Source organism: Bos taurus, chromosome 18, assembly GCF_002263795.3.
Source record: "Bos taurus isolate L1 Dominette 01449 registration number 42190680 breed Hereford chromosome 18, ARS-UCD2.0, whole genome shotgun sequence".
NCBI classification, from domain to species: Eukaryota; Metazoa; Chordata; class Mammalia; order Artiodactyla; family Bovidae; genus Bos; species Bos taurus.
In genome coordinates this window covers 39,861,724-39,886,038 of record NC_037345.1, presented here as the reverse complement: position 1 = coordinate 39,886,038, position 24,315 = coordinate 39,861,724, and the positions used below count along the sequence as shown (strand labels likewise).

The window sequence follows — 24,315 nt, the reverse complement described above, 5'->3', positions numbered from 1 at the left end:
TTTGAGAAAAACACTGTAGTATTTTCTTCTATCTCTGCTTCCCTAGTTCCTAATATTTTTCTTCCTACACTGTGTTTTCATTTTCTTTTCAATCATTTCTCAGTAGCAAAATAACAGTTCTGGAATGAATTAGTATTACATTACAGAACCTAAGTTAATTTTCTGTGGACAAAGGGACTCTTCTTAGGACCTCTAGAAATTCTAATTCTAAAGAGTGGTAACAGTTTCTTCCTTTTTGTGCTAATTGTTGGGCTTATATTACACTAAATTTCTTCAGTGGTTAGAAAGTCACCTGGGAGAGCCATCGCTACTTAGAGCTGCCTAAGCTTCCTCAATAAATCAGACATTAATTGGAGAGAGTGTGTTAAGTTCTGGTGCTCAAACATGTCTATAATTTGATTCTGTACTTCATTTTACTAAAGGCAGACAGTCTGAAAAGGCTAGAGAATACCAAGTACCAGAAAATGATCTTACAAAGAGGTAAAAGGTGCTGTTCCTCCAGGGTATAAGGCTGGCTCTGTCTACCAGAATGTCTGGTTTTGATACCACATCCTCATTAATACTGCATACTTGATCAGGGAGGGAATTCAGGTTTGTGAAAAATCATGAGCCATGAGAAAGATTTTGTGTTTTTGTTCAATTCACTATGAACTGCTTGTAAGAACTAAAATGATCCCATCCAAATGATTCAATATTTTAGCAGAAGACTAAATATTGGTTGTATTATATTAAACACTCAGTATAAAATTAGTATTTTTTTCCTTTAGAAAATCTTATTAATTGATTCCTAAATTGAGATTTTAGATTTTGAAATTGCTTCTTCATTCTTTCTATTTCACCTTCCAAAATTAATCCTACTTTAATAGTCAAAGTTATTCTGGTACCTACAAGAGTTTTAGGTCAAATCTCTAATAAAGTTGATAAGTTATTGTTTGTGTTCTCTGTATATTTTACAGCACATTGAGGCTCCTTTTATAGTGTAAAAAAACATTATGCCTCTTTTATTGTACTTGGAGCATGTTTTTTATTTTAAATTATTGTAGAGGTTTATAGTTGTAGCTCTGTTGTTGTGATATACTGTTGGTTAGGCATCCTATAAACATTTATTGAGCACTTATTTATTCTAGACACTTTCTAGATGCTGGGGACATACAAATGAAAAGAGATAAAATCCTTGCATTTGAGAAGCTCATATTCTAATGGGAGCAACAGACACATAAAGAGAGTTTTATTTTTTGTTATTTATATGAACCTATTTATAAACTTGGCCATTAATTAAACTATTATTTCAATGAAAATAATATGATCTGCTTTTTAAAAACAATTTCCTGAGAGATATTTCTAACTGTATAATGACCATAAAAGAAGCAAGACTTTTTGACTTCCCAAACTATTACTGCTCCACTATGTCTGTTGACAACCATGTTGTCAATGAAAGAGGGGTCCTCAGTCCTGCCTGGGCAACATAATCACCTACACATTTTTTAGGATAGTCATCAGGGGATCTCCCCAGACATTCAGATTTAATACAATGTGACCACAAAATCAGCTGCATTCCTCAAAAACCAATTCTGGCTAACTTAGACAGAAAGGGGATTTATTGGAAGGATTTGGAAGTAACTCACAGAATTGACATTATGGTTGGAATACACACATTTAGAGGAAAGAACATAAAAGTACCATTTGGTACAGAATCTACACAGGAAAACAAAAATGAACAGGAAATTCAACTGAAAGATTTGATTACATAGAAGATGAAAGCTATGAAAAGCCCAACTTAAGATGGCAAACTAGCTCAGGGATTGGTAACAGCAGTAAGCCACTTCCATCACTGGGCTGGAGACAAAAGGAGAGGAGGAACTGTTAGCAGATCCTGGGGACCGGGTGGAAGTTAGAACCATGGCAGGTCTGTCTGACAGGAACTAGAACGGTAGAGGAGATGCACCTGCTTGCTGGGGACTCTACTGAAGTCAGAGAGGGAAAAAGAGAAATACTGTGACTTCTTCCCACTCTCCAACCTCCTTCTAGTTCCCACCTCCTGGACAAACACAGCTGGCATCCAGCAGGTGTGCAGGCTAGGGGGGCTAACACAGCCCAACACTGATGCTGAGCAAAGTCTGGAAGGGTGAGGAATGGATCTTAAGGTAAACAAGGCCAGAACTGGCCCATGTTGGTTTTTAATCCAAGTTTTATTATTAACTTACTGGGAGAATTTGAATAAGTCATTTTCCTTCTCAGACCTTACTTCTTTCATCTGTAAAATTAAAATGTGGGACTATGAATTTCTAATGTCATTATGATTCCTGGCTAGTCCTTGAGTTAGCTCACATTTTACCTTAGAAGTGCTTCTACATTATGACTCACTTTCAGTTGTATGGATACAAAAGTTTTAGATCTTTTCCTGCAAATTCATACTATTAACTCTGTGATTTCATTTTACTTTATATGAATGTATTGCCATTTATGTGTAGTTTTGAAGATTCAGCCAAACAATTCAGGGAGATATGCTGCCTGTGTTTGTTTTTCTACCTTATGTGGATTCTTTCTTTCACTGGAACAATATCAATGTAACAGGAAGTTTTTAACGTGTATTATGGATGGCAGTTATGAACAGTCTTTTTTTCTTAATGTAAAGAGATTGGTTCTTTCTAAGTGACAGTGAGCCAGTTGAACAACTTGCTCCCTTCCCTTCAATCAAAATATGAGTCTCATCACAAAATGCAAACAAAAGCTTTATAAGTACTTTGACAATATGAACACACACTGATTTACAAGAGTTTTTCCTTTGCTTCTGCTGACTGATTATCTAAAGTGGGTCAGAGTCCTGCTTCCACCCAGGAGGAAGAAAGCTTGAAAGAGTGTTTCTCCAACCCTAACAATGAAAAAAACCAGATAAACCACAAAATCACAATTTTTCTCAAACCCATAAGAGAGCTGACATTGCAGGCAAACAAAAATGGGCAATGCCCTGCTCCTAATTAAGATGAGACATGTGCCAAGGAGTTCACCTGTGGAAGACAGAGCATTCCTACAAGCAGAAGAAATAATGAAAGAGGATAGAGCAAAAGCAAAAGACATATTTGAAGAGATAATAGCTGATATTTTCCAAAAATAGTGAAAGATCCAAGAAGCTCAGAGAATGTCATGCAGGATTAAAAAAAAAAAAAACAAAATAAAAGCAAAATAAAATTCTTAAAACAAAAAATAACCAAAAACAAAATCCACACCTAGATTCATCACATTTAAACTGCTAAAAAACAAATATCTTCAGAAATCTTGACGGTAGCCCAAGAAAAAGATATAATTACCTATAGACCTATAGATGAACAAAGCTAGAAATCTCTAAAATCTCATTAGAAAAATGTAAGCCAAAAGCCAATAAAGTGACATCTTTCCAGTACTAAAAAAATGTATATATAATTCTATATTCATCAAATGTATACAGAATTCACAACTCTATAGAGAAAAAACCTTTCAAAAATGAAGACAATATGCTTTTTCTTCAGGTAGACAAAAACTGATAGAATATCTACTAGATTTGTGCTACAAGAAATATTAAAGTAGATTTCAGCCAGGAACAAATGATGCCAGACAGAAACTTGAATCTACATGAACTGGTTTACAGATAGTGATGCTCCTGGGACACATGTAAGAATAAGCATGAATTCCCTCCTGTGGGATGTGCCTCAACATATATTATGGCATCCCTGCTACTTATAGCATAGCAGACCAAGTAACCCGAAAACTCTCCCACCACAAAATACCTAGGAAGTCTGGATAAAAAAAAAAATAACTTATGTAAATGTGTAGCTAAGCATGTAAAAAAAAAAAGAAAGAAAGAAAAGGCAAATCCACAGGATTCAAATCCTCAGGAAAATAAGAACCAGAGCAGTAGGCTACTGAGCCCTCGAAGCCTGGGTTTTAACAGCCCTGCTAAAGCAGGAGAAAAGGTCTTGGGATGGTGAAGTCAGGGGGACTGGTAACAAAATCCCCATTTAAACCTGAGAAATGTCAAAGGCTACCAAAATATTAGCACAAGGAAAAATGACTATCTGGGTTCCGAGGGAGGGAAAGAGGGACTCTAGGGAATTCATATTGGACACGTGTCTTCTACAGGTTTGGGGTTTGGACACGCACGCTCAGTCCAGGAAACCCTAAGCCAAGAAACTCCCAGAAAGGCAGTCTATGTGGTCTAACCTTTGGTAACCAGGCAGAAGTAAATGCTAATCCTTTCTGAAGAGATGTCTCCTTAAACTAGCAAAGGATTCCACAGATAAAGCCCTGATGAAAATGAATTCATGATTCAGCCCAGGATCTGCACTATTTTTCAAAAAGCCATAGAAAAGAACTTGACCTTCTGTCTCCTGTCTTCCCAAGCTGGCCATTCTTATTATGGTCCTGCTAATCAGCCAGCATTTTCATGTCCCATAACAACTGTTCTTTCCTGCCTTATAAGAGAGGTCCTTGAAGGCCATATTAGTACTGTCTCACTGTCTACTACACTGTAGCTACCAAATAAATAATCAGATTAACATTGAACACCTTCACTTACTAGCTGTGTGCTCTTGAGCAAGTTAGACAATCTCTCTATTGCTCAGTCTCTTATCCAGAATTTCAGAAAACCACCTTACCCAAATAGGTAATCTTGAATTTTGGTTTTCTCATGGGATGAAGAGGAAGTCCGCCCCATATCAAGGAGGTCTCCCATCCTTGCAACTGAAGATTGTAATAAGCAGTTGCATCTTGACTGCTACTCTGGGAAATTACATGTGTGGACTAGACTTAGCTAGAATCAATCAAAACCAAGAGCTGAAGGAATGCATACCCATGAGTTTTGATGTGAAATACAGAATCTTTGTTGCCAATGTTTCGTACCAGCAGGATCTTCTGAGTGCTGTATTTGACAGGGCATGTGGAAAAATTCAGCTTGTCAGGAAAATCTATGATGGCTCGTGCACCTCTAGCTTTGATGGGCACAATAAACTTTTCTCTTTCAGTAACACAGGTCAACATATGGGCATAATCCTACAAGAGAAGGAGACAATCATTACTTGTGAAAACACCAACATGATCAAGATAACTACAAGAAATATGGCTGTATGCCAAGCATCTTGGAAAACAGTGTAGTCTATGTGTATGTATATATTTTATGAAACCTTCTCAAGAAAGATGTACTTTCAATGAGATTAATTAAAACCTACAAGCCAATAGAGAAGCTTATACTTCTTGTGTTTCTCAGACATTAGGGAGGTGGGATGCAGGATAGTTGAGGTGCATTCTTCTTTAGACCAGAGGAGGTTCACACCTGTAACTTCATGTCCTCCTTCTAAACCCTACCAACTGATCCTTCAAGCCATCTATTAGACTGATAGCTCCAATTAATGGTCTCTAACCATACTCTTGCAATATGACTGTACAGCTTCTCCATCATGAGTGGAGTCTATTTCTTCAACTGTGTTCTGACCAATGGAATTTGGTAGAACGTATGCTATGCCAGGTCCAGGCTAAAGCCTCAAGAAGTTTTGGGCATTTCCGGTCTAGCTCTTGAAATCATGCCATGTAAGTAAGTCTGGTCTAGCCTACTGCAAGATGGCAGCCCAGTTATCCCAGCCAGGGCCATGCTAGACCAGACTGAGGCACCAGATATGTGAGACAGCCCAGCCAAGTTAAGCAGTTGCTTACTCAACTCATGAGTGGGTCCCATCAAGTTTAGGTAAACAATAGTCTTATGAGCCTTAATACTTGAATTTGGGAGTGATCTGTCATTATACAACAATAGATAAGAACACAGAGCCATTTCAAACCTCACCTCATGTGCAAAGCCATTACTGACCATTCCAAATAAAAATGCTGAGGTCTTGGGTATCTATCTTCCCCTGTCTTAAGTTTAAATGCATAAATGCGACAGAAGTACTGAATCAAGTCACCCTTTACCTCCTCTCATAAAATTGGAATTCTTACCCTCAATGCACCAAAGTTCAAAGTAAACCCTCACCAACAAGCAAACCTAAACGTGAAAGCAAAGTGTTAACAGTCCCCTCAAGAATAGGCCAGAAGCTCAGAATCACCGTGAAAGGAATTTTCTATCTAAACCAGGATCATTTTCCTTCAAGTTTCCCCAGCATTTTAGCATGTGTTTTTGGCTGCAAGACAATCCTGATTAAGCATTATGGCCTCTTGGAACTCAAGTTTCCTTTTGGTAATCACATAACAAATGGTTTTCAGTGGTGAGGGTTTTCAAACCTCTTTGGACTTGAAGTACTGAGCAGAAAACGGGAATGTCTGACAAACTGACAATTAGACCTTAAGGCCACGCACTCAGTTTCATGAAATCCACAGGACAAGTAGAAAGCAGTGGTACTCTCAATTAGTCTATTCATCCAACCATGTTAATCAGTGTTCAGGTGCCAGGCACTGAGCTGGGTCTGGGTGAACAACTGAGTAGTAAACACAAACATGGATCACCTCGAGCTTACACAGTGATGGCAGAGACAATGAATGAGTAAATAAAGCATATCTAATGTACAATGTAATACATACACAAATATATAAAAATATATAAAGATAAAACAGCTAGGAGTGGTCTCATGCTGCTACTGCTGCTGCTGCTAAGTCACTTCAGTCATGTCCGACTCTGTGTGACCCCACAGACGGCAGCCCATCAGGCTCCCCCATCCCTGGGATTCTCCAGGCAAGAATGGGAGTGGGTTGCCATTTCCTTCTCCAATGCATGAAAGTGAAAAGTGAAAGTGAAGTCACTCAGTCATGTCCAACTCTTCGCGACCCCATGGACGACACAGCCTTAAATCTGCAGTCTCTCTGCCTCCCTGAACTCCAAACTCACACCCAGCAGCCCAATCAGCATCTCAATGGCTACAAACTTACCATGGCCCAGAGCAAAGTCCCTGACTAATGCCATTGCCTACAACTGTACACAGAGAGACCCTGCCAAGGGAAAGAATGGGGCCTGAAATCCAGTTCACTCTGGCAGTGCCTACTGAATCAGTCTACAGGAGCAGCCTTTTCTCATGCCCACAAGAGCTCCACAATGCTGACTGAGGTCCTGATCATGACCTTCTTTCCACTTTAAATCTGTCCCTTTACTGCCTCCCCATCTCGGTACTGGCATCTACATCCTTCCAGAGGCCTGGATTTAATATCTTGGCATGAGACATCCTTGATTGCTCTATTTCTCAATTTCTTAGTAAACATATAGGACTGACCTTCAAAATATATCTAGACCACAATTAGGTCTCACTACCTCTACTCTGCCATCCTGACCTGACCCTACCCTCTCCAAAAACATGAATGATGTTGAAAGCTGATCATGATGCACCTGACTTGTTTTAAAAGAATGACTAGCTGCTATGCAGGCAACGAACTGTAAGGAGGCTAAGAGGAAAAAAGGGTGGCCAGTTAGGAAGCCACTGCAGCAGTCCAAGCAAGAGATGACACTGACCCGGCTTAGTACAATAAATGCTTAGCCTAGTGCTTGGTGAGTAGTAAGTATTCAATGAATGTTAGTTGTCATTACAAAAATGTTGCATAAAACACAATGATTTGCACAAGGCATGTAGGAAAAACTCAATTTCTACTCTTGTTAGGATAATAATGGTAATCCTGGTGATTAATGATGATAATGATAGAACAGGATAATTTTGGAAAACAACACGGACTTCAAAGAAAGTTAAATGGTGAAATGACAATACAGGAAGGGGCTGCTTTAGGTTAGAACAGCCAAGAAGGCCTCCCTGAGGACGTGACCTCTAAATGGAGACCTGAACAAGAAAACATCCAGTCACGCAAGGTCTAGAAATGCAGTGCTCCTGGCGAGGGGAGTTGCAAACATGAAGGTCCCAAGGTAGGAGCAAGTCATGAAAATTAGTGGGCAGGATTCATGGAATTTATTTAGATTTCATGAATTTCATGAATTGGACTCTTAGTCCTTCCATTGGTTTTGGTTTCTGCACAGTAATAGCAGGCTCAAAAATTATGCCATTCAGATATAAGGAAGTACAAGTCCCATGAAGCATACTTGATCCTAGAAAACTCCACAGAATTCAACAATGAAACAGTCGAGTCTGATTACATCAGAATCCTAAAGAGATAAGTACTGTTTTCACTTTTTCTTAGGAGATCAAACCCAGCAAGCAAAGGTTTTGCTGGGAATTAGAAACTGGAAGCTGCTGGCATATGTGGAAACTTAATATTATTAACTGAGGCTTTGACAGAGAGAACAAAAGATGCTGCTGAATCCATGAAGAGAGGTGATCCGCAAGTATGTTTTTTATATTTACATAATTCTCTGTCTTGTTCTATAAGGAATTGAAGACAGCTGAAAATAGTGTAGGAGGCTAGTCGAAATATTCACAGGGATGTGTTCAAATCTTTTCAAATTTCCCAATGATGAAGATTTGAAATTTTATCAGAATTATATACTTTTTCATAATCAATTCACATAAAAGAATATGAAGGAATTCTTCACACAACTCCTTAAAAATGTATTCTAATCGCTAAAGTTCTATATTTAAGATGACTATATTAGATTATATAATATACAATTATATATTGCTCTATTGGCTTAAAATTAATCCATGTGTTGTGACTTGGGAGGATTTGTCAGCCTGCAAGCTAAGCAACTGCTTTAGCTGATGTACTTCCTTCCACTGTACTTAAATTCAGAGCAACCAGGTCACCATTCAGAGCCAAAATATTTATTCCTCACTCTTTCTCCTCTACTATGAGAGACTTAGTCGTGAATTACTTTACATCCTAAAAATGCTAAATGGTCTCCAGATGAAATTTCCAATCCAGTTTTTTGTCCATTAGCCTCCCTTCCAACATGCCTATCCTCCAAACTTTAAAAAAAAAAAAAAAAATGCAGTGGAATACGAAAGTGGCAGATTTGACTCTGAGAAGTGGAAAAAATGAATCTTGATTTTATATTAGCTCCATGACAGAAAGCAAATGTGGCAATAATTCTGTCCTTTAATGTCTTAGGCAAAGAAAAATGATGTCTTCTACGGCAGCAAACAACTCCCCAGGCATTCAAGAGTGAGCCCAGCCCGTGGTTAAGCCCTTGCAATCCTCTTTCTGCCTTTTCTCCACTCCTAAACTTGAGGTGGAAGGACTAACACAGTAAAACCAGGTATGATTATGACTCAGCACATCTAATACTCACTGTCCTTGAAAAACATTATAAATTTCCTATCCACTTAAAACTACTTTATAGTATATTCTCTATCTGAAATTCACCTTTCTAAAGGGAAGAATCAGTTCTCAAGTCCCAATCAGTTTAAAAACAAGACTAATCAGGTCTCATGAACCTTATTCTCTATCACTCTTGAGTCTTCATATGATTTAGCTGAGGTCTCAGCTTCTTAGGGGCACCTACACGTTTCCATCTATTAAAAGGGAATAACCTCTGACCTTTGGCTTGTGAAGACACCCAAGGAATTTCAAATTTATTTTGATCACTTTTATCATTAGTATATAACAATAATGTGGTTACCTCATGATTCATATACAAATCATCCATTTAAGGTAATTAATATCCTCTTGAGCTTTTTTGCTAAGTTACGTTAAATCTACCAGTCTACCTGTATCTAAGTCCATATACTCTGCCTTCACTCCTGTTCTTATCTAAGACCAACTTCTTGCCTCGAATACTAGATCAACCTTTTTACTCACCTCAGGATTTTCCCGAAGCAGCAATTTTCCCTCTTCACGGAATATTCACAGCTTATAACAACGCTTAAATTGCTTAAATAAACATCAGCTTATAACAATGCTTAAATCGCTTATGCAAACATCAGCTTATAACAATGCTTAAGTAGCCTCACCTTAAATATTAAATAAACAACCCTCAATTTCAACACCCACCTCTAGCTACTGCCCCATTTTCCAATTACTCTTTATAGCAAAACTCCTCAACAGTGTTATTATACTCAATATCACCACCTCCTCATTTTCCATTCTTTCTTCTACCCACCACATCAGGCTTCTGTACCCAACATTCCACAGAAACTGTTCTCACCGAGGTCACTAATGACTTTGCCAAACCCAAAGGCTAAGTCCACATCCTTGCTTTATTCTATTCTTAATAGCTTTGGGCACAGTGGATTACTTATGTTTTTCATAATAAATTGATTTTATTGAAGTACAGTTGACTTACAATATTTCAGGTGCACAGCAAGGTGATTCAGTTATACATATACACATATATTATTTTTCAGGTTATTTTCCATTATAGGTTATTAGGGATCAAGACCATCCCCAAGAAAAAGAAATGCAAAAAAGCAAAATGGCTGTCTGAGGAGGCCCTACAAATAGCTGTGAAAAGAAGAGAGGTGAAAAGCAAAGGAGAAAAGGAAAGATACACCCATCTGAATGCAGAGTTCCAAAGAATAGCAAGGAGAGATAAGAAAGCCTTCCTCAGAGATCAATGCAAAGAAATAGAGGAAAACAATAGAATAGGAAAGACTAGAGATCTCTTCAAGAAAATTAGAGATATCAAGGGAACATTTCATGCAAATATGGACTCAATAAAGGACAGAAATGGTATGGACCTAACAGAAGCAGAAGATATTAAGAAGAGGTGGCAAGAACACACATAAGAACTATACAAAAAAGATCTTCATGACCCAGATAATCACGATGGTGTGATCATTCACCTAGAGCCAGACATCCTGGAATGTGAAGTCAAGTGGGCTTTAGGAAGCATCACTATGAACAAAGCTAGTGGAGGTGATGGAATTCCAGTTGAGCTACTTTAAATCCTAAAAGATGATGTTGTGAAAGTGCTGCACTCAATACATCAACAAATTTGGAAAACTCAGCAGTGGCCACAGGACTGGAAAAGGTCAGTATTCAATCCAATCCCAAAGAAAGGCAATGACAAAGAATGCTCAAACTACCACACAACTGCACTCATCTCACACACTAGGAAAATAACACTCAAAATTCTCCAAGCCAGGCTTCAGCAATACGTGAATTGTGAACTTCCAGATATTCAAGCTGGTTTCAGAAAAGGCAGAGGAACCAGAGATCAAATTGCCAACATCCACTGGATCATCAAAAAAGCAAGAGAGTTCCAGAAAAACATCTATTTCTGCTTTATTGACTATGCCAAAGCCTTTGACTGTGTGGATCACAACAAACTGTGGAAAATTTTGAAAGAAATGGGAATACCACACCACCTGACTTGCCTCTTGAGAAACCTGTATGCAGGTCAGGAAGCAACAGTTAGAACTGGACATGGAACAACAGACTGGTTCCAAATAGGAAAAGGAGTACGTCAAGGCTGTATATTGTCACCCTACTTATTTAACTTATATGCAGAGTACATCATGAGAAACGCTGGGCTGGAGGTAGCACAAGCTGGAATCAAGATTGCTGGGAGAAATATCAATAACCTCAGATATGCAGGGGACATCACTCTTATGTCAGAAAGTGAAGAATTAAAGAGCCTTTGATGAAAGTGAAAGAGGAGAGCGAAAATGTTGGCTTAACACTCAACATTCAGAAAACTAAGATCATGTCATCTGGTCCCATCACTTCATGGCAATTAGATGGGGAAACAGTGGAAACAGTGGCGGATTTTATTTTGGGGGGCTTCAAAATCACTGCAGATGGTGACTGCAGCCATGAAATTAAAAGACGCTTACTCCTTGGAAGGAAAGTTATGACCAACCTCGACAGCATTTTAAAAAGCAGAGAAATTACTTTGTCAACAAAGGTCCATCTAGTCAAGGCTATGGTTTTCCAGTGGTCATGTACGGATGTGAGAGTTGGACTGTGAAGAAAGCTGAGCGCCGAAGAATTGATGCTTTTGAACTGTGGTGTTGGAGAAGACTCTTGAGAGTCCCTTGGACTGCAAGGAGATCCAACCAGTCCATCCTCAAGGAAATCAGTCCTGGGTGTTCATTGGAAGGACTGATGTTGAAGCTGAAACTCCAATAATTTGGCCACCTGATGCAAAGAGCTGACTCATTTGAAAAGACCCTGATGTTGGGAAAGATTGAAGGCAGGAGTAGAAGGGGACGACAGAGGATGAGATGGTTAGTTGGCATCACCAACTCAGTGGACATGAGTCTGGGTAAACTCTGGGAAATGGTGATAGACAGGGAGGCCTGGCATGCTGTAGTTCACGGGGTCACAAAAAGTCGGATACGACTGAGCGACTGAACTGAACTGACAGGTTATTACAAAATCTTGATTACAGTTCCCTGTGCTATAGAGTAATTCTTTGTTGCTTGTTGTATATCTATTATTTTAATTAGAAATCTAGCATTCTAGTCACACTAAGTCAAACAAGTGGAGTCAAAATGTCATAAATATTTTAGTGCTTCTTTTTTAATATACTTTATCTATTGACTATACTAAGGCCTCTGGCTGTGTGGATCACAATAAACTGTAAAAAATTCTTAAAGAGATGGGAATAACAGACCACTTCACCTATCTCCTGAGAAACCTGTGTGCAGGTCAAGAAGTAACAGTTAGAACCTAACATGGAACAATGGACTGGTTCAAATTGGGAAAGGAGTACAAAAAGGCTGTATATTGTCACCCTGCTTATTTAACTTCTAGGCAGAGTACATCGTATGAAATGTCAGGCTGGATGAATTACAAGCTGGAACCAAGACTGCTGGGAGAGGTACCAACAACTTCAGGTATGTAGATGATACCACTCTATTGGCAGAAAGTAAAGAGGAACTAAAGAGTCTCTTGATAAGGGTGAAGGAGGAGAGTGAAAAAGCTGGCTTGAAACTCAACATTCAAAAAATTAAGATCATGGCATCTGGTCCCTTCACTTCAAGGCAAATAGAAGGTGAAAAAGTGAAGCAGTGGTAAAGTTTATTTGGGGGGGCTCCAAAATCACTGTGAATGGTGACTGCAGCCATGAAATTAAAAGATGCTGCTCCTTGGAAGGAAAGCTATGACAAACCTAGATAGCATATTAAAAAGCAGAGATATCACTTTGCTGACAAAGGTCTGTGTAGTCAAAGCTATGGTTTTTCTAGTATGTACAGATGTGAGAGCTGGACAATAAAGAAGGCTGAACACTGAAGAACTGATGCTTTTGAATTGTTGTACTGGAGAAGGCTCTTGAGAGTCCCGTGGACAGTAAGGAAATCAAACCAGTCGATCCTAAAGGAAATCAACCCCAAAAATTCATTGGAAGGACTGTTGCTAAAACTGAAGCTCCAATACTTTGGCCACCTGATGTGAAGAGCTGACTCATTGGAAAAGACCCTCCTGCTGGGAAAGACTGAAGGCAAAAGGGGAAGGGGTGGAGGAAGAGATAGATAGCATCACCAACTCAATGGACACAAATGTGAGCAAACTCTGGGATATAGTGGAGAACAGAGGAGCCTGGTGGGCTTATAGTCCATGGAGCTGCAAAGAGTTAGACACAACTCAGTGACTAAAAAATAACAATCCATCTGGACTATGAAGCACTGCAGTCTCTGGGTTTCCCTCCTACTTCATGACTACTTCTTCTTATCATCATACTCTGCTGACCACCAAGGGTGGTACTTATATTTATGATTTATGATTTTTAAATGTTTGCCTGTAGCCCCAACACTTCCCCTTTACTGAAGACCATTGTGTCCAACTGCTTCCTTGATATTTCTACTTGGATGTCTAAAGGGAAATTTAAACTTAACATATAAAACTGAGTTCCTGGTTCCCTTCCTCACTCCTCCCACTGGGTCGGTTTCCATCAAGTACACGTGTTGGAAGTCCTGCTCACGTCTCACTGGCCAACACATAGACACAGCAGCTACAAAGAAGGCTGGGGAAATGCAGCCTTTTATCTCTGGCAGCTATGAATCCAATCAAAATTTGTGATTCTCTTACCAATGAGGAAAGAGAAATATAGATGTCAAGGGTACACAGCTAGCCATTACGCCTCACACCTTCTTCAGTCTATTCTCCACAGAGCAACCAGAATGATCGTAAAATGTAAGTCAGATATGTAATTCCTAATCAAAATTCACCAGGGTAGAAAAAGGGAAAGAATCAAGCATTTATTCTATCTTTCCTGTATGAACTGTATCTCAGGAAGTTCATTATATCATTATAAAAATAAAGCATAACAATAGACATTTTGTGCCTTGATGTGATGCAACAGGACTTACCACATCACCCAAGAATTCTGGCCCCTCAAAAATCAAACATGAATCTAACCAAATCTCTAGATCTAACTACTATCTATAGGAAACAGAGGGGATGGAGGATCACTCTATGGAATCTGGTGAAGATGCACTTAGTACCTTGTTTGGATCCCAATTTAAGAAAATGAACTTAAAAAATAAACATATACATTTATAGAAATCTACATATACATATACACACATCTACATCTACATCTACAAAAATAAACATATACGTATACATCATATACATACGTATATTACTCAACTGGGCAGATCTGAATACTGACTAGATATTTGATGATATTAAGGAGCTACTGTCACTTTTTACATGTGATAAATATACTGTGATTTAACTTTTAAAAAGGACCGTATCACTTAGAGACAAACAATGAAGTACAATGAAATGATGAATGGGACTTGCTGCAAAATCCTCTGGGGCAGGGGACAGGATGATGAAGCAAGATGCTCATACGCTGATAGCTTGAAAATCTGGGTGATGACACTTCACTATTCCATTTTCTAAACTTCTGCATACGAGTGAAAGCTTCCATACTAAAAAATAGCTTAAGTACTTTATGATGGCTTCCTATTCTACGCTGTATGACTTCTAAGATTCTTCATGGTCTCACCCTCTACAAAACTTGTCTCCTACCATTTTCTGAGCAGTTTCCTCTCCTCCAGTCACACTGGCCATCCACTTCCCTGACCTGCTGCCAGACATGCTTCTGTCACAGGGCCTCCATAAGTGATGCTCTGCTCCCAGACAACAATATCTGCCCAGTTCAGCTCTCTACCCAAAAGTTACCTCATTGAAGAAGTCTCTCCTGATCTTCCTACTGAAAGGAAACGCTCTCCATTCTCTACCACTTTCTGTTCTCTATCATGTCAGTATCTGATATTAAATGATATGTCTGTTTATTCATTGTGGAATGAATAAGCCCCAAAAAGGCCAAGCTTCTGCTATTCTCCACTGGATCCTGGCTTATAGCACTGAGCCTGGTGTAGAGTGAGTGAAATAATATTCATATTAATATCTTTATTTGGATACTACACCATCAAGAGTTCTTAATAAAGAGAATGCCTAAGAGCCTCATTAGCCATATTACAAAGTGACATTTATCAAATCCGGAAAGCTAGAAAATAGTGATGTAACTCACTATGAAGATATGAAACAAAGTGGGGAGTAACACTTTTAAAGAAGACTTCTTAGACATCTTTCTCCTGGTTGAAAAGACCAGGGAAAAGTCAACATCTAATACATTGATACTTCTTAATACTTTGCTGACAGGTCTGTCTAGTCAAAGCTATAGTTTTTCCAGTAGTCATGTATGGATGTGAGAGTTGAACCATAAAGAAAGCTGAGTGCCGAAGAATTGATGCTTTTGAACTGTAGTGTTCAAGAAGACTCTTGAGAGTCCCTGGGACGGCAAAGAGATCAAACCAGTCCATCCTAAAGGAAATCAGTCCTGAATATTCATTGGAAGGACTGATGCTGAAGCTGAAACTCCAATACTTTGGCCACTTGATGCAAAGAATTGACTCACTGGAAAAGACCTTGATGCTGGGAAAGACTGAAGGCAGGAGGAGAAGGGGACAACAGAGGATGATAGTTGGATGGCATCACCAACTTGATGGACATGAGTCTGAGCAAGTTCCAGGAGCTGGTGATGGATAGAGAAGCCTGGCATGCAGTCCATGGGGTCACAAAGAGTCGGACATGACTGAGCAACTGAACTGAATTGAATACACTGATGGCACAAAAAGATATTTGAGCCCCTTTTTCTTATGCCTTTGCTTTTATCATCTCTAGGCCATCTTCAAGTTGAAGAAACTACCTTTTATTTTCTTGAGATGAACTTACTTATCTCACTTTTCAAATACTTATCACAATTTCCTATATGTTAGGTCCTATGCTAAGCACCTGGATTATAAGGGGAACCTAGACAGAACCAGGGAGGGCGAATTCCAGGCAGGAAGAAAACTAAATCCCTATCATTATTTTTGTCAACAAGAATTGCTGATTGTGGCAAATCTTATATTTTAATATTTTATATTTATATTAAAATATATTTAATTTTTAAAATATCTATATTTTAATTCAAAATGCTAGCACTATAGTATACTTATGGCTGATTTGAATTGCTATATGGCAGAAACCAACACAACATTGTGAAGCAATTATTCTCCAATTAAAAAATTGAAAACTTTTTCAAAAAATATGTACACCTGGATAACAAAGTATTGCAATGTTTTTCTATTCTTCTTGGGCCATGTTCTTTCAATTTCATAGTAACAAACCAAGAAAACTATTTTGACAACAAGCTAGGCATTTTCTTAAAACACAACTGAGCAAAAAAAAAAAAAGATGACTTCATATTTTCTGTAAACCACTGCTGCCATTTTCATATGCCAACACTGTTGCAAGCTGATGCTGTCTTAAGTCCAAGGATGTACCCAGTTTTGCTTTCCTACAAAAGCCTAGTATTTCTTATATTCTTTTTAATAGTAAAGGTACAAATTTAAGAGGTCAAGAAAAATGCCAGGCTCCAGAATTTTACAGTGTTATGATAACACTGACTACTATATTTCTACTTTGCATGACATGTACACTAGGATTATTAGATAAATAACATATCCAATCTTTTTTTTTCAAGTCCGTGTGAAAAGAGATAAGGAAAGCTGAAATGAATTTGCTGCACCTGTTATCTGGGGTATTTGGCATCCTTAACAAGTTAAATCTCCAGGAAGCTAGATTACTAGATGACAGGGGGAAAAAATGTATACTGCATTATAATCTTCGACATGCTAATATACAAAGAGGGCTGAAAATCCAATTGAAAGAGGACTGGCTTATTAAACTGTGGCATGCTGCAATTTACATATCTCACCCTCCAGATGTGAGGAGGGTAAATGAGAGTGAAGTGTGTTCAGATCAGCAGGGGATAGGAGGGAAAACACATATGCACTTTGGCTATCAATTTGGCCAAGTGGAGAAAAAGTGACACAATGAAAAGATTGACTTTTATTCTTCCTAAAATAAATCTGGTCTTGCTGACGCTTTGCTACATTCTGGATCAGCACTGAAGACAGCAGGACTAACCCCAGCTGGTTGTTCTGTGCACACCCTGTTGGTTTTCCAACAGTAAGAGTAAATGTAGATGCCCAGACAACCAGAAAAACTACTGCAATGGGGCCCTGCTGATGGTGCAGGATGGCAGGATCTTTGTGGAAAAATGGGGACCAAAACCAGCAGCAGGTGCTTCCCCAAATACCCACCATTAGTCTTAGACAGTCAGTAAAAGGAGAAATCACTACGTCCTCAGAAACACACATTATGTCAATTATTTCACAGCTTAGAGCCCAATCCAACACAAAATCCTAATGTACTGAAAATGGTATAAATTTCTCATAGTCAGCCACTACTCTCAGCCTATCTCCTCTCACAGATGCACGTAACCCTTGATAACTTTCAAATACTTAGAAGACATACTAAAGCAACATTTAACTGATTTATTTTTAATTAGGGCTTTCCCAATAGACCACAGGCAATGTTGGTGAAATGGAATGGTAAGAGGGAATAAAAAAGCTAGGAGTAAGATAAGCAGCCACAAAATACAGCCATGGAGTAATCCTCAGTGGGAATGCTGGCATTTCATATTTATAAAGTAGGTATGCTACTGCTAAGTCACTTCAGTCATGTCCAACTCTGTGCGATCCCATAGACGGCAGCCCACCAGGCTCCCCCTTCCCTGGGATTCTCCAGGCAAGAACACTGGAGTGCGTTGCCATTTCCTTCTCCAACGCATGAAAGTGAAAAGTGAAAGTGAAGTCGCTCAGTCGTGTCCGACTCTTAGCGACCCCATGGACTGCAGCCTACTAGGCTCCTCCATCCATGGGATTTTCCAGGCAAGAGTACTGGAGTGGGGTGCCATTGCCTTCTCCATAAAGTAGGTATAAACTCACTTAAAATATATTATTTGCTGTATAGATAAGTAGTTCTAAAAATCTCTCCCTTTGCTTTTAGTTTTTGATGATGGGAAATTAAAAACATTTATAAGTAAAACAGAAGAGTATAACAAACCCCATGTACTCATCACCCAGATTCAACAGTAACTAACGTTCTGGCCTTCGGGCTTCATCTGTGCGTCTATCCATTGGCCTTTCTATTGCTATTACTACATTTTTAAGTTTTTAAGGTAAAAGATATTGAGAAAGCATAAATACTGAGTGTACAATTTTGACAAATGAATTCATCCATGGAACCCACACACCTCTGATGACACAGCACATTCCACCTCTTCAGAAAGTTCTGTGTATCCCTTTCTCAGTCAGACTGCCTACAGGTAGAATAATACTTATTCAACAGAAGACTTTTTTTTTTCTCCAGCATAGAAAAAAAAATTAAGGAAAGCCAACCCCTTGAATCCAGCAAGCTTTACATTTCAAGCTGCACAAAGGCTTACTATAGCCAGTTTTTATAATAAAATGACAGTGTAGGAATTTGACCCCCAAACTAAATCCAACCATTCTCTTCAGAGATAATATTCAGATATAGAACCTGGAGAAAAAAAAAATCAGGACTTCAACAATGTACAGCAAAAAACACTACTTCTGGACCTATTTATCTTTTTGGTTATTTCAGTAACACCCCAAACAAAATTAAAAGTTCATAAACACAATCCAAGAAATAAACAGTAATACTACAAAGTGGAAAATTAATAACAACAGTATCATATAATGAAATTTCTAACCACTGACTACAGTGATCCACGCTTGGCAGGTCACATTAAATCCTCTTTCCCTGCTCTCTAGAAATGTAGAACAGTAGCAACAGCAGCAGGAACACCGCTGACATTTACAGCAGCTAAAAAGTATTAGTGATAGAGAAGAAAGGATTCAAAGCTAGTTCACTATCCCTATTATGTTCTTCTGATTCCACCGGTAATGGCACAACACAGATAAGCATACATACTATTAACATTACATATAAACTGGCATTTTGTTATGCCTATTTTAGCCTTGTGTGTGTGTGTGTGTGTGTGTGTGTGTGTTTTGTCCTCGTTCCTTCAGTCATGCTGGCAAAATCCTTTTCTCTTCCACACAAGTCCCCACTTTGCTCCTTACAGAGGAAAACTCAACCTGCAATCTTGCACTCTTGGAGAAAGGGTGGGGAGAAGCCACCCTCCCAGTCCCTCAAGCTAGTTCTTCCTTCCAGAAGAAACTGGAATTTACACAACTGAGGAGAGAGAGCCTGAAAACGGGCTAGATGCCTGATGGCTGTGGTGGTGCTGGGCGGAAATGGCTTCTTTTTGAACTCAGGCTCTGTGCAGACAGGGGTAAGAAGACAGGGCAGGCCTCTGCTTTCGGCTCTAGCTTCCCTACTTGCGCTTGGGCGGAGCTACTGGTGAGGTGAGCCCTTCCCCGAGGACTGGTTACCCACCGTCAATAGGGAGCAGAAGGAGGCCTTCTCTGGGTCTCAGGTCCTGGTCACATTCTTTGCCATTAATGAGACCGATACTGTGATCAGCATTTGAATCTTAAGTCTCTCTCCTAAACTAATTACAGGGTGGGAAGGAAGGATGTAACTAACTAGGATCCCAAACTCCCAAGAAGCTGTGATCTCTACCCTTTGTCTCAGCTCACTACACCTGGACCACGTCTTTCCCTGTTTGGTGCCTCTCCAGCTGCACTGTCCAACATAAATAAGCTGAGGTAGGTGCCAGGGAAGCATCCAGAAGGCTACCCTTCTTTACAGTCTGGCTACGTGCAGCTCATATAAGCCCTCACCACTGTTTGACAGTTCTTTCCTATTCCCAGTGGTGCACCATCCCCTCCTCTCATCCAGCCTGACCATTCCTCTCACCACCACCACCAGCAACACCATCAATGACACCAACACCATCGACAACACCACTAGCACCGCCACCACCTCCGTGAATGTTCAGAATTGCAAACTGCCAGCGACAAGCATCCAACCACTGTCTTGCCAGCGCTGCTGTTACCTTGTTTTCCTCTGGAGTAAAGAGGATTCGGAACACGGATGGCACTCCTGGAGCGACCTTGTGGCTGATATCTTTGGGGCTGATTACTTTAAAGTAAGGTGAACTTTCCTCAACAACTTTCACCATCCTTGGAATCTGCAAGAAAAACCCAGTAATGGGCAATGTTATTGAAAAATTTTATTTTATTATTTAAATGTGACTATTTTTTGAAAACTAACTGCTTAATAATCTAAAACCCCACCTACACTGGGGAGTCACACTGGACTTTCCAACATCTGAGAACTGCTCTGGGAGAAGAAATCACACTGCACTCCTGCTATGGCTCATCCGCTGTACATAAGGCACCACTTGATCCTCACAATAACCTTTGAGCTTCATTACAATTCATTCTTCAGATGAGGAAACAGACACTTGCCCTAAGAGTTACAACTTCACCAAGCAATGGTGTTCAGGATCAAATCCTGGCCTAGCTCTACCTTCCTTCCCTACAGGACTGTCCCACCCAACACTACCGTGAAGCAAGAACACAGAGGGCAGTAGAATATCCGCAAGGCCAGTCTCAGAGCAGGTTCAAACAGTTCCATCCTTTTAAAGTCTTATTCTCTGCCCTGCTTGCTTCACCCAGAGTACATATACCTATTTTGGACAGCCCCCAGCAATAAAGGAAACATAACTGTGAGAAGAGGGGTGGTCAGAGGTAGAGGTTCTAGGGACACAGGAACAGGAGAGGATTTTTTTTTTTTAAAGAAAAAAAAAAAAAAAAAAGATTTAAAGGCAGCAAAAGAAAGTTAACTATAGCTAAGTCCGTCCTAGGAGTCTCAGGTGGAAAATGAGAAAACAAGAACCCTACAGCCTCTCAAAGCTGGAGCCTAGATGTGGAAGGGAAGAAGAAAAGCAGAGAGAATTCAGACATATCTGAAGACTAGAGACTGGGGAGTTAAGAATGAGATGTGTGCATATCTGATAGGAACAGAAGTGGCTTTGCTGTTAAGAGAAAAGGTCAATGGCATTCATGATGTGTTAACTGATGTCATATAAGCTTGTTGGGAATACTTTTAGTAAGATCATAACTGTGGATTAAAAACTAGAAAGGAAAACAACAGCAACACTAGTAATAATACTAACACTGCTTTAGTGCTTACTAATGACAGGCACTGAGCTGAATAGTTTACATCCGTTATCTCATTTAATATCCCAAACAACCTACTGAAATGGGTACAATTATTATCCCCATAGCTTGGAGAAGTGAAGTAACTTGCCCAAAGTCTACAGCTAGGAGAGTACCCACCTGGAATCTGATCCCAGATTAATCTGACTCTGGAGTCTGGGTGCTTATAATTGTACCCCAAGTGAATTTTTCTGTGGCTTGTAGAGTGTTCATGGCTTACTTTCAACTTGTGTGTTCAAGAGAGATAGAAGAACAACAACCTGGCTCTGTCTTTGGCATTCCAAGCCAGCGAGGAAGCTAAGGTGAGTGACACAGAGAGCATTTTTCAGTGTCCTAAATTTATCTCAGTGGTTCCTTCATGAAATAGGAAGTAGAGAAGCAGGCTTACATCAGCCACCTTGTACAAGGGTCCTGGGATTAACTTACCAAGAACAAGCCTGCCTGGCCTAGAGAACCTGTCTGCTTGTTGGCAGCTGAACTTCCTTGGATGAGGACCTTCTTTTCATGGGATCCAATACTCCAACAGCATCTGTCCAAGAGGTGTGGGTTTTATCCACAAGAACTGAGTGTCCTTTGGTAGACAAGGCTAACACATGCCTCTTATCCTTGACATGCTCACTACACCCACTGACAATCATTTCTTGTTGATGGCCAGGGAGAAGTACCTTTTGTTCTAGGTCCTCTCTGCCTTTAATAGCCTAAAAAAACTTGAACAAGAGGCCAAAAGTAGTGGAGAAAGGGAAAAAGAGAACTGAAAGTGAGAAACTAAACTGGTTGGCAGCCCTATGTAACTGATCTCTTCTTGAGATATACGAACCTGAGTATAAACATCTTGGGTTCTTTTTCTTCCCTCTGCCTACCCTTCAGCTTCCATCCCATGAGCTCTTTTGCTAACTCTCCTGCAGTGAAGAACTAAATGTTCCATCTTCCAAAGTCTGACTTTGCTGTCACTAAATAACCTCATTGATCTCTGACAGGCATCACCGATTCCTTTAATCAGTTACTGTAGTAAATATAACTGCAAGTCTTCCCATTTGCCTTGAATTCTTGCATAGTCTTCACTTAATTTCCCACTTTTATTATACCTAGAATTTTAGTCTCAATGTTCTAAGTCTCCTATAAGTATTTCTACTTGTCCTTAACACCTGATATTTAGCATCTCTCTAATGCCTTCCTCCCTATCTGATTACTTTTCACGCTTAACTGTGCTTCATGCTGACATTCTGCATTATTCTTTCTTTCATCATTGTTATATGTCAAGAAAATCTTCGGTCATTTAATACTGTTTCTGGAAATAAACCCTAATTTATCTCTGAAGGGAAAAGGCATCATGATGGAGAAGAAATCCTCAGTTGCAACCACAAGGAAACAAGGAACAGACAGTGGGAAAAGCCATCCAAATCTATATGTAGACAAATTCTGAAGGCTATCTGAGGTACAAGGGGGGAGATGGAAAAGAGAAACGGGAACTTCTCTTTTTGAAGTTTTTTCTAATATAATTTGCATAATCTAAACACATTGGCTCAACAACTGCAATTCATATGAGTAGACTTGATACCTTCTCTGAAAGGCATCACTGATTCCTTTAATGAGCTACTGTAGTGAATATAACTGCAAGTCTTCCCATTTGCCTTTAATTCTTGCAGAGACTTCACTTAATTCCCCTCCTTTATTACAGCTAGAATTTGTGGCTATAATAGTGGGAAATAGTGGCTCTAATGTGGAGTATGTAAACATGAATAGTAATGGCACTGTCTTAAATGAAAACCTCTCCCAAATGGTCACTGGTGAGAATTGCATGATACTCGTCCAGCTAATCCTTTATTCAACAGAATACTTAGCGCACATGGGAGCTTACCATGGCGGGTACTGCCCTGGGACTGAGCATTTAGCAACAAAACAACCAGAACAGTCCTGACTTCATCAAGCTCATAATCAAAGGGCATGTCTTCATCTATTTTCCTAGGTCTATCAAATTAAAGAGCTTATCTAAGACCTTACAGGATTCCATTCTATCTAATCCCTTCTTATATATCCATAAAAGGTACAGCCATCCCAGCAAACATACTCACTGTGTCAGTGTTCCTCAAAACCAGTGGAACCTCATAGACTTCACAGGGAGTGTAGTTCTGAAATATGATTTCTGATGGAAAGGGCTGGAATAACGCCTGATCCAGGTCAATTCCTGGAAACTACAGTTGAAAGAATAAATTAATCATATAGTCACAAAGTGGCAGAAATGACTGGAAAAGATAAGAAATTACTACACATACCTATGAATATTAACACTAAGAACCAAGGAAACACTTTAAAAGGAGTAACAGAATGGCAAATACTGTATATTAATGCACATGTATGGAATTTAGAAAGATGGTACTAATGATCCTACATGCAGAGCAGCAAAGGAGACACAGATGTAAAGAATAGACTTTTGGATTCAGTGGGAGAAGGCGAGGGTGGGATGATCTGAGAGAACAGCACTGAAACATATACATTATCATATGTAAAACAGATGACCAGTACAAGTTCGATGCATGACGCCGGGCACCCAAAGCTGGTGCTCTGGGACAACCCAGAGAGATAGAGTGGGGAGGGAGGTGGGAGAGGGGTTCAGGATGAGGAGGACACATGTATACCTGTGGCTGATTCATGCTGATGTATGACAAAAACCATCACAATATTGTAAAGTAATTATCCTCCAATTAAAATTGATTAATTTTTAAAAATTCAAAATAACCCATAAATTAGAATTGATAAGTGACTTATCAAGGTCACTGAATAAAAGGTCAACATAAATCAATTATATTTCTTTGTACTAGCAATGAACATTTAGGAAATGAAATTTATAAACAATACCATTTAAAACCACATTCTAAAACATAAAACACATAGGAATAAATCCAATGAAAGATGTTTAAGACTTTTATCTGGAAAATCTACAAACCATTATTGACAGAAACTAAAGAAACTCTATGGACTTCCC

At 39.3% G+C, this 24,315-nt stretch overlaps 1 protein-coding gene across 1 annotated transcript in view; it reads right to left on the bottom strand.

Moving 5' to 3' along the window:
* LOC112442305 (hydrocephalus-inducing protein homolog) overlaps positions 1-24,315 on the bottom strand; it is a 316,573-nt gene that overhangs the window by 132,755 nt on the left and 159,503 nt on the right. Inside the window, exons 4-6 of the mRNA XM_024979012.2 lie at positions 23,405-23,524; positions 20,165-20,299; positions 4,826-5,025 (exon numbers count right to left, since the gene is read on the bottom strand). Of these exons, the coding sequence (XP_024834780.1) occupies positions 4,826-5,025; positions 20,165-20,299; positions 23,405-23,524 (455 nt within the window). The remainder of the gene's footprint in view (positions 1-4,825; positions 5,026-20,164; positions 20,300-23,404; positions 23,525-24,315) is intronic.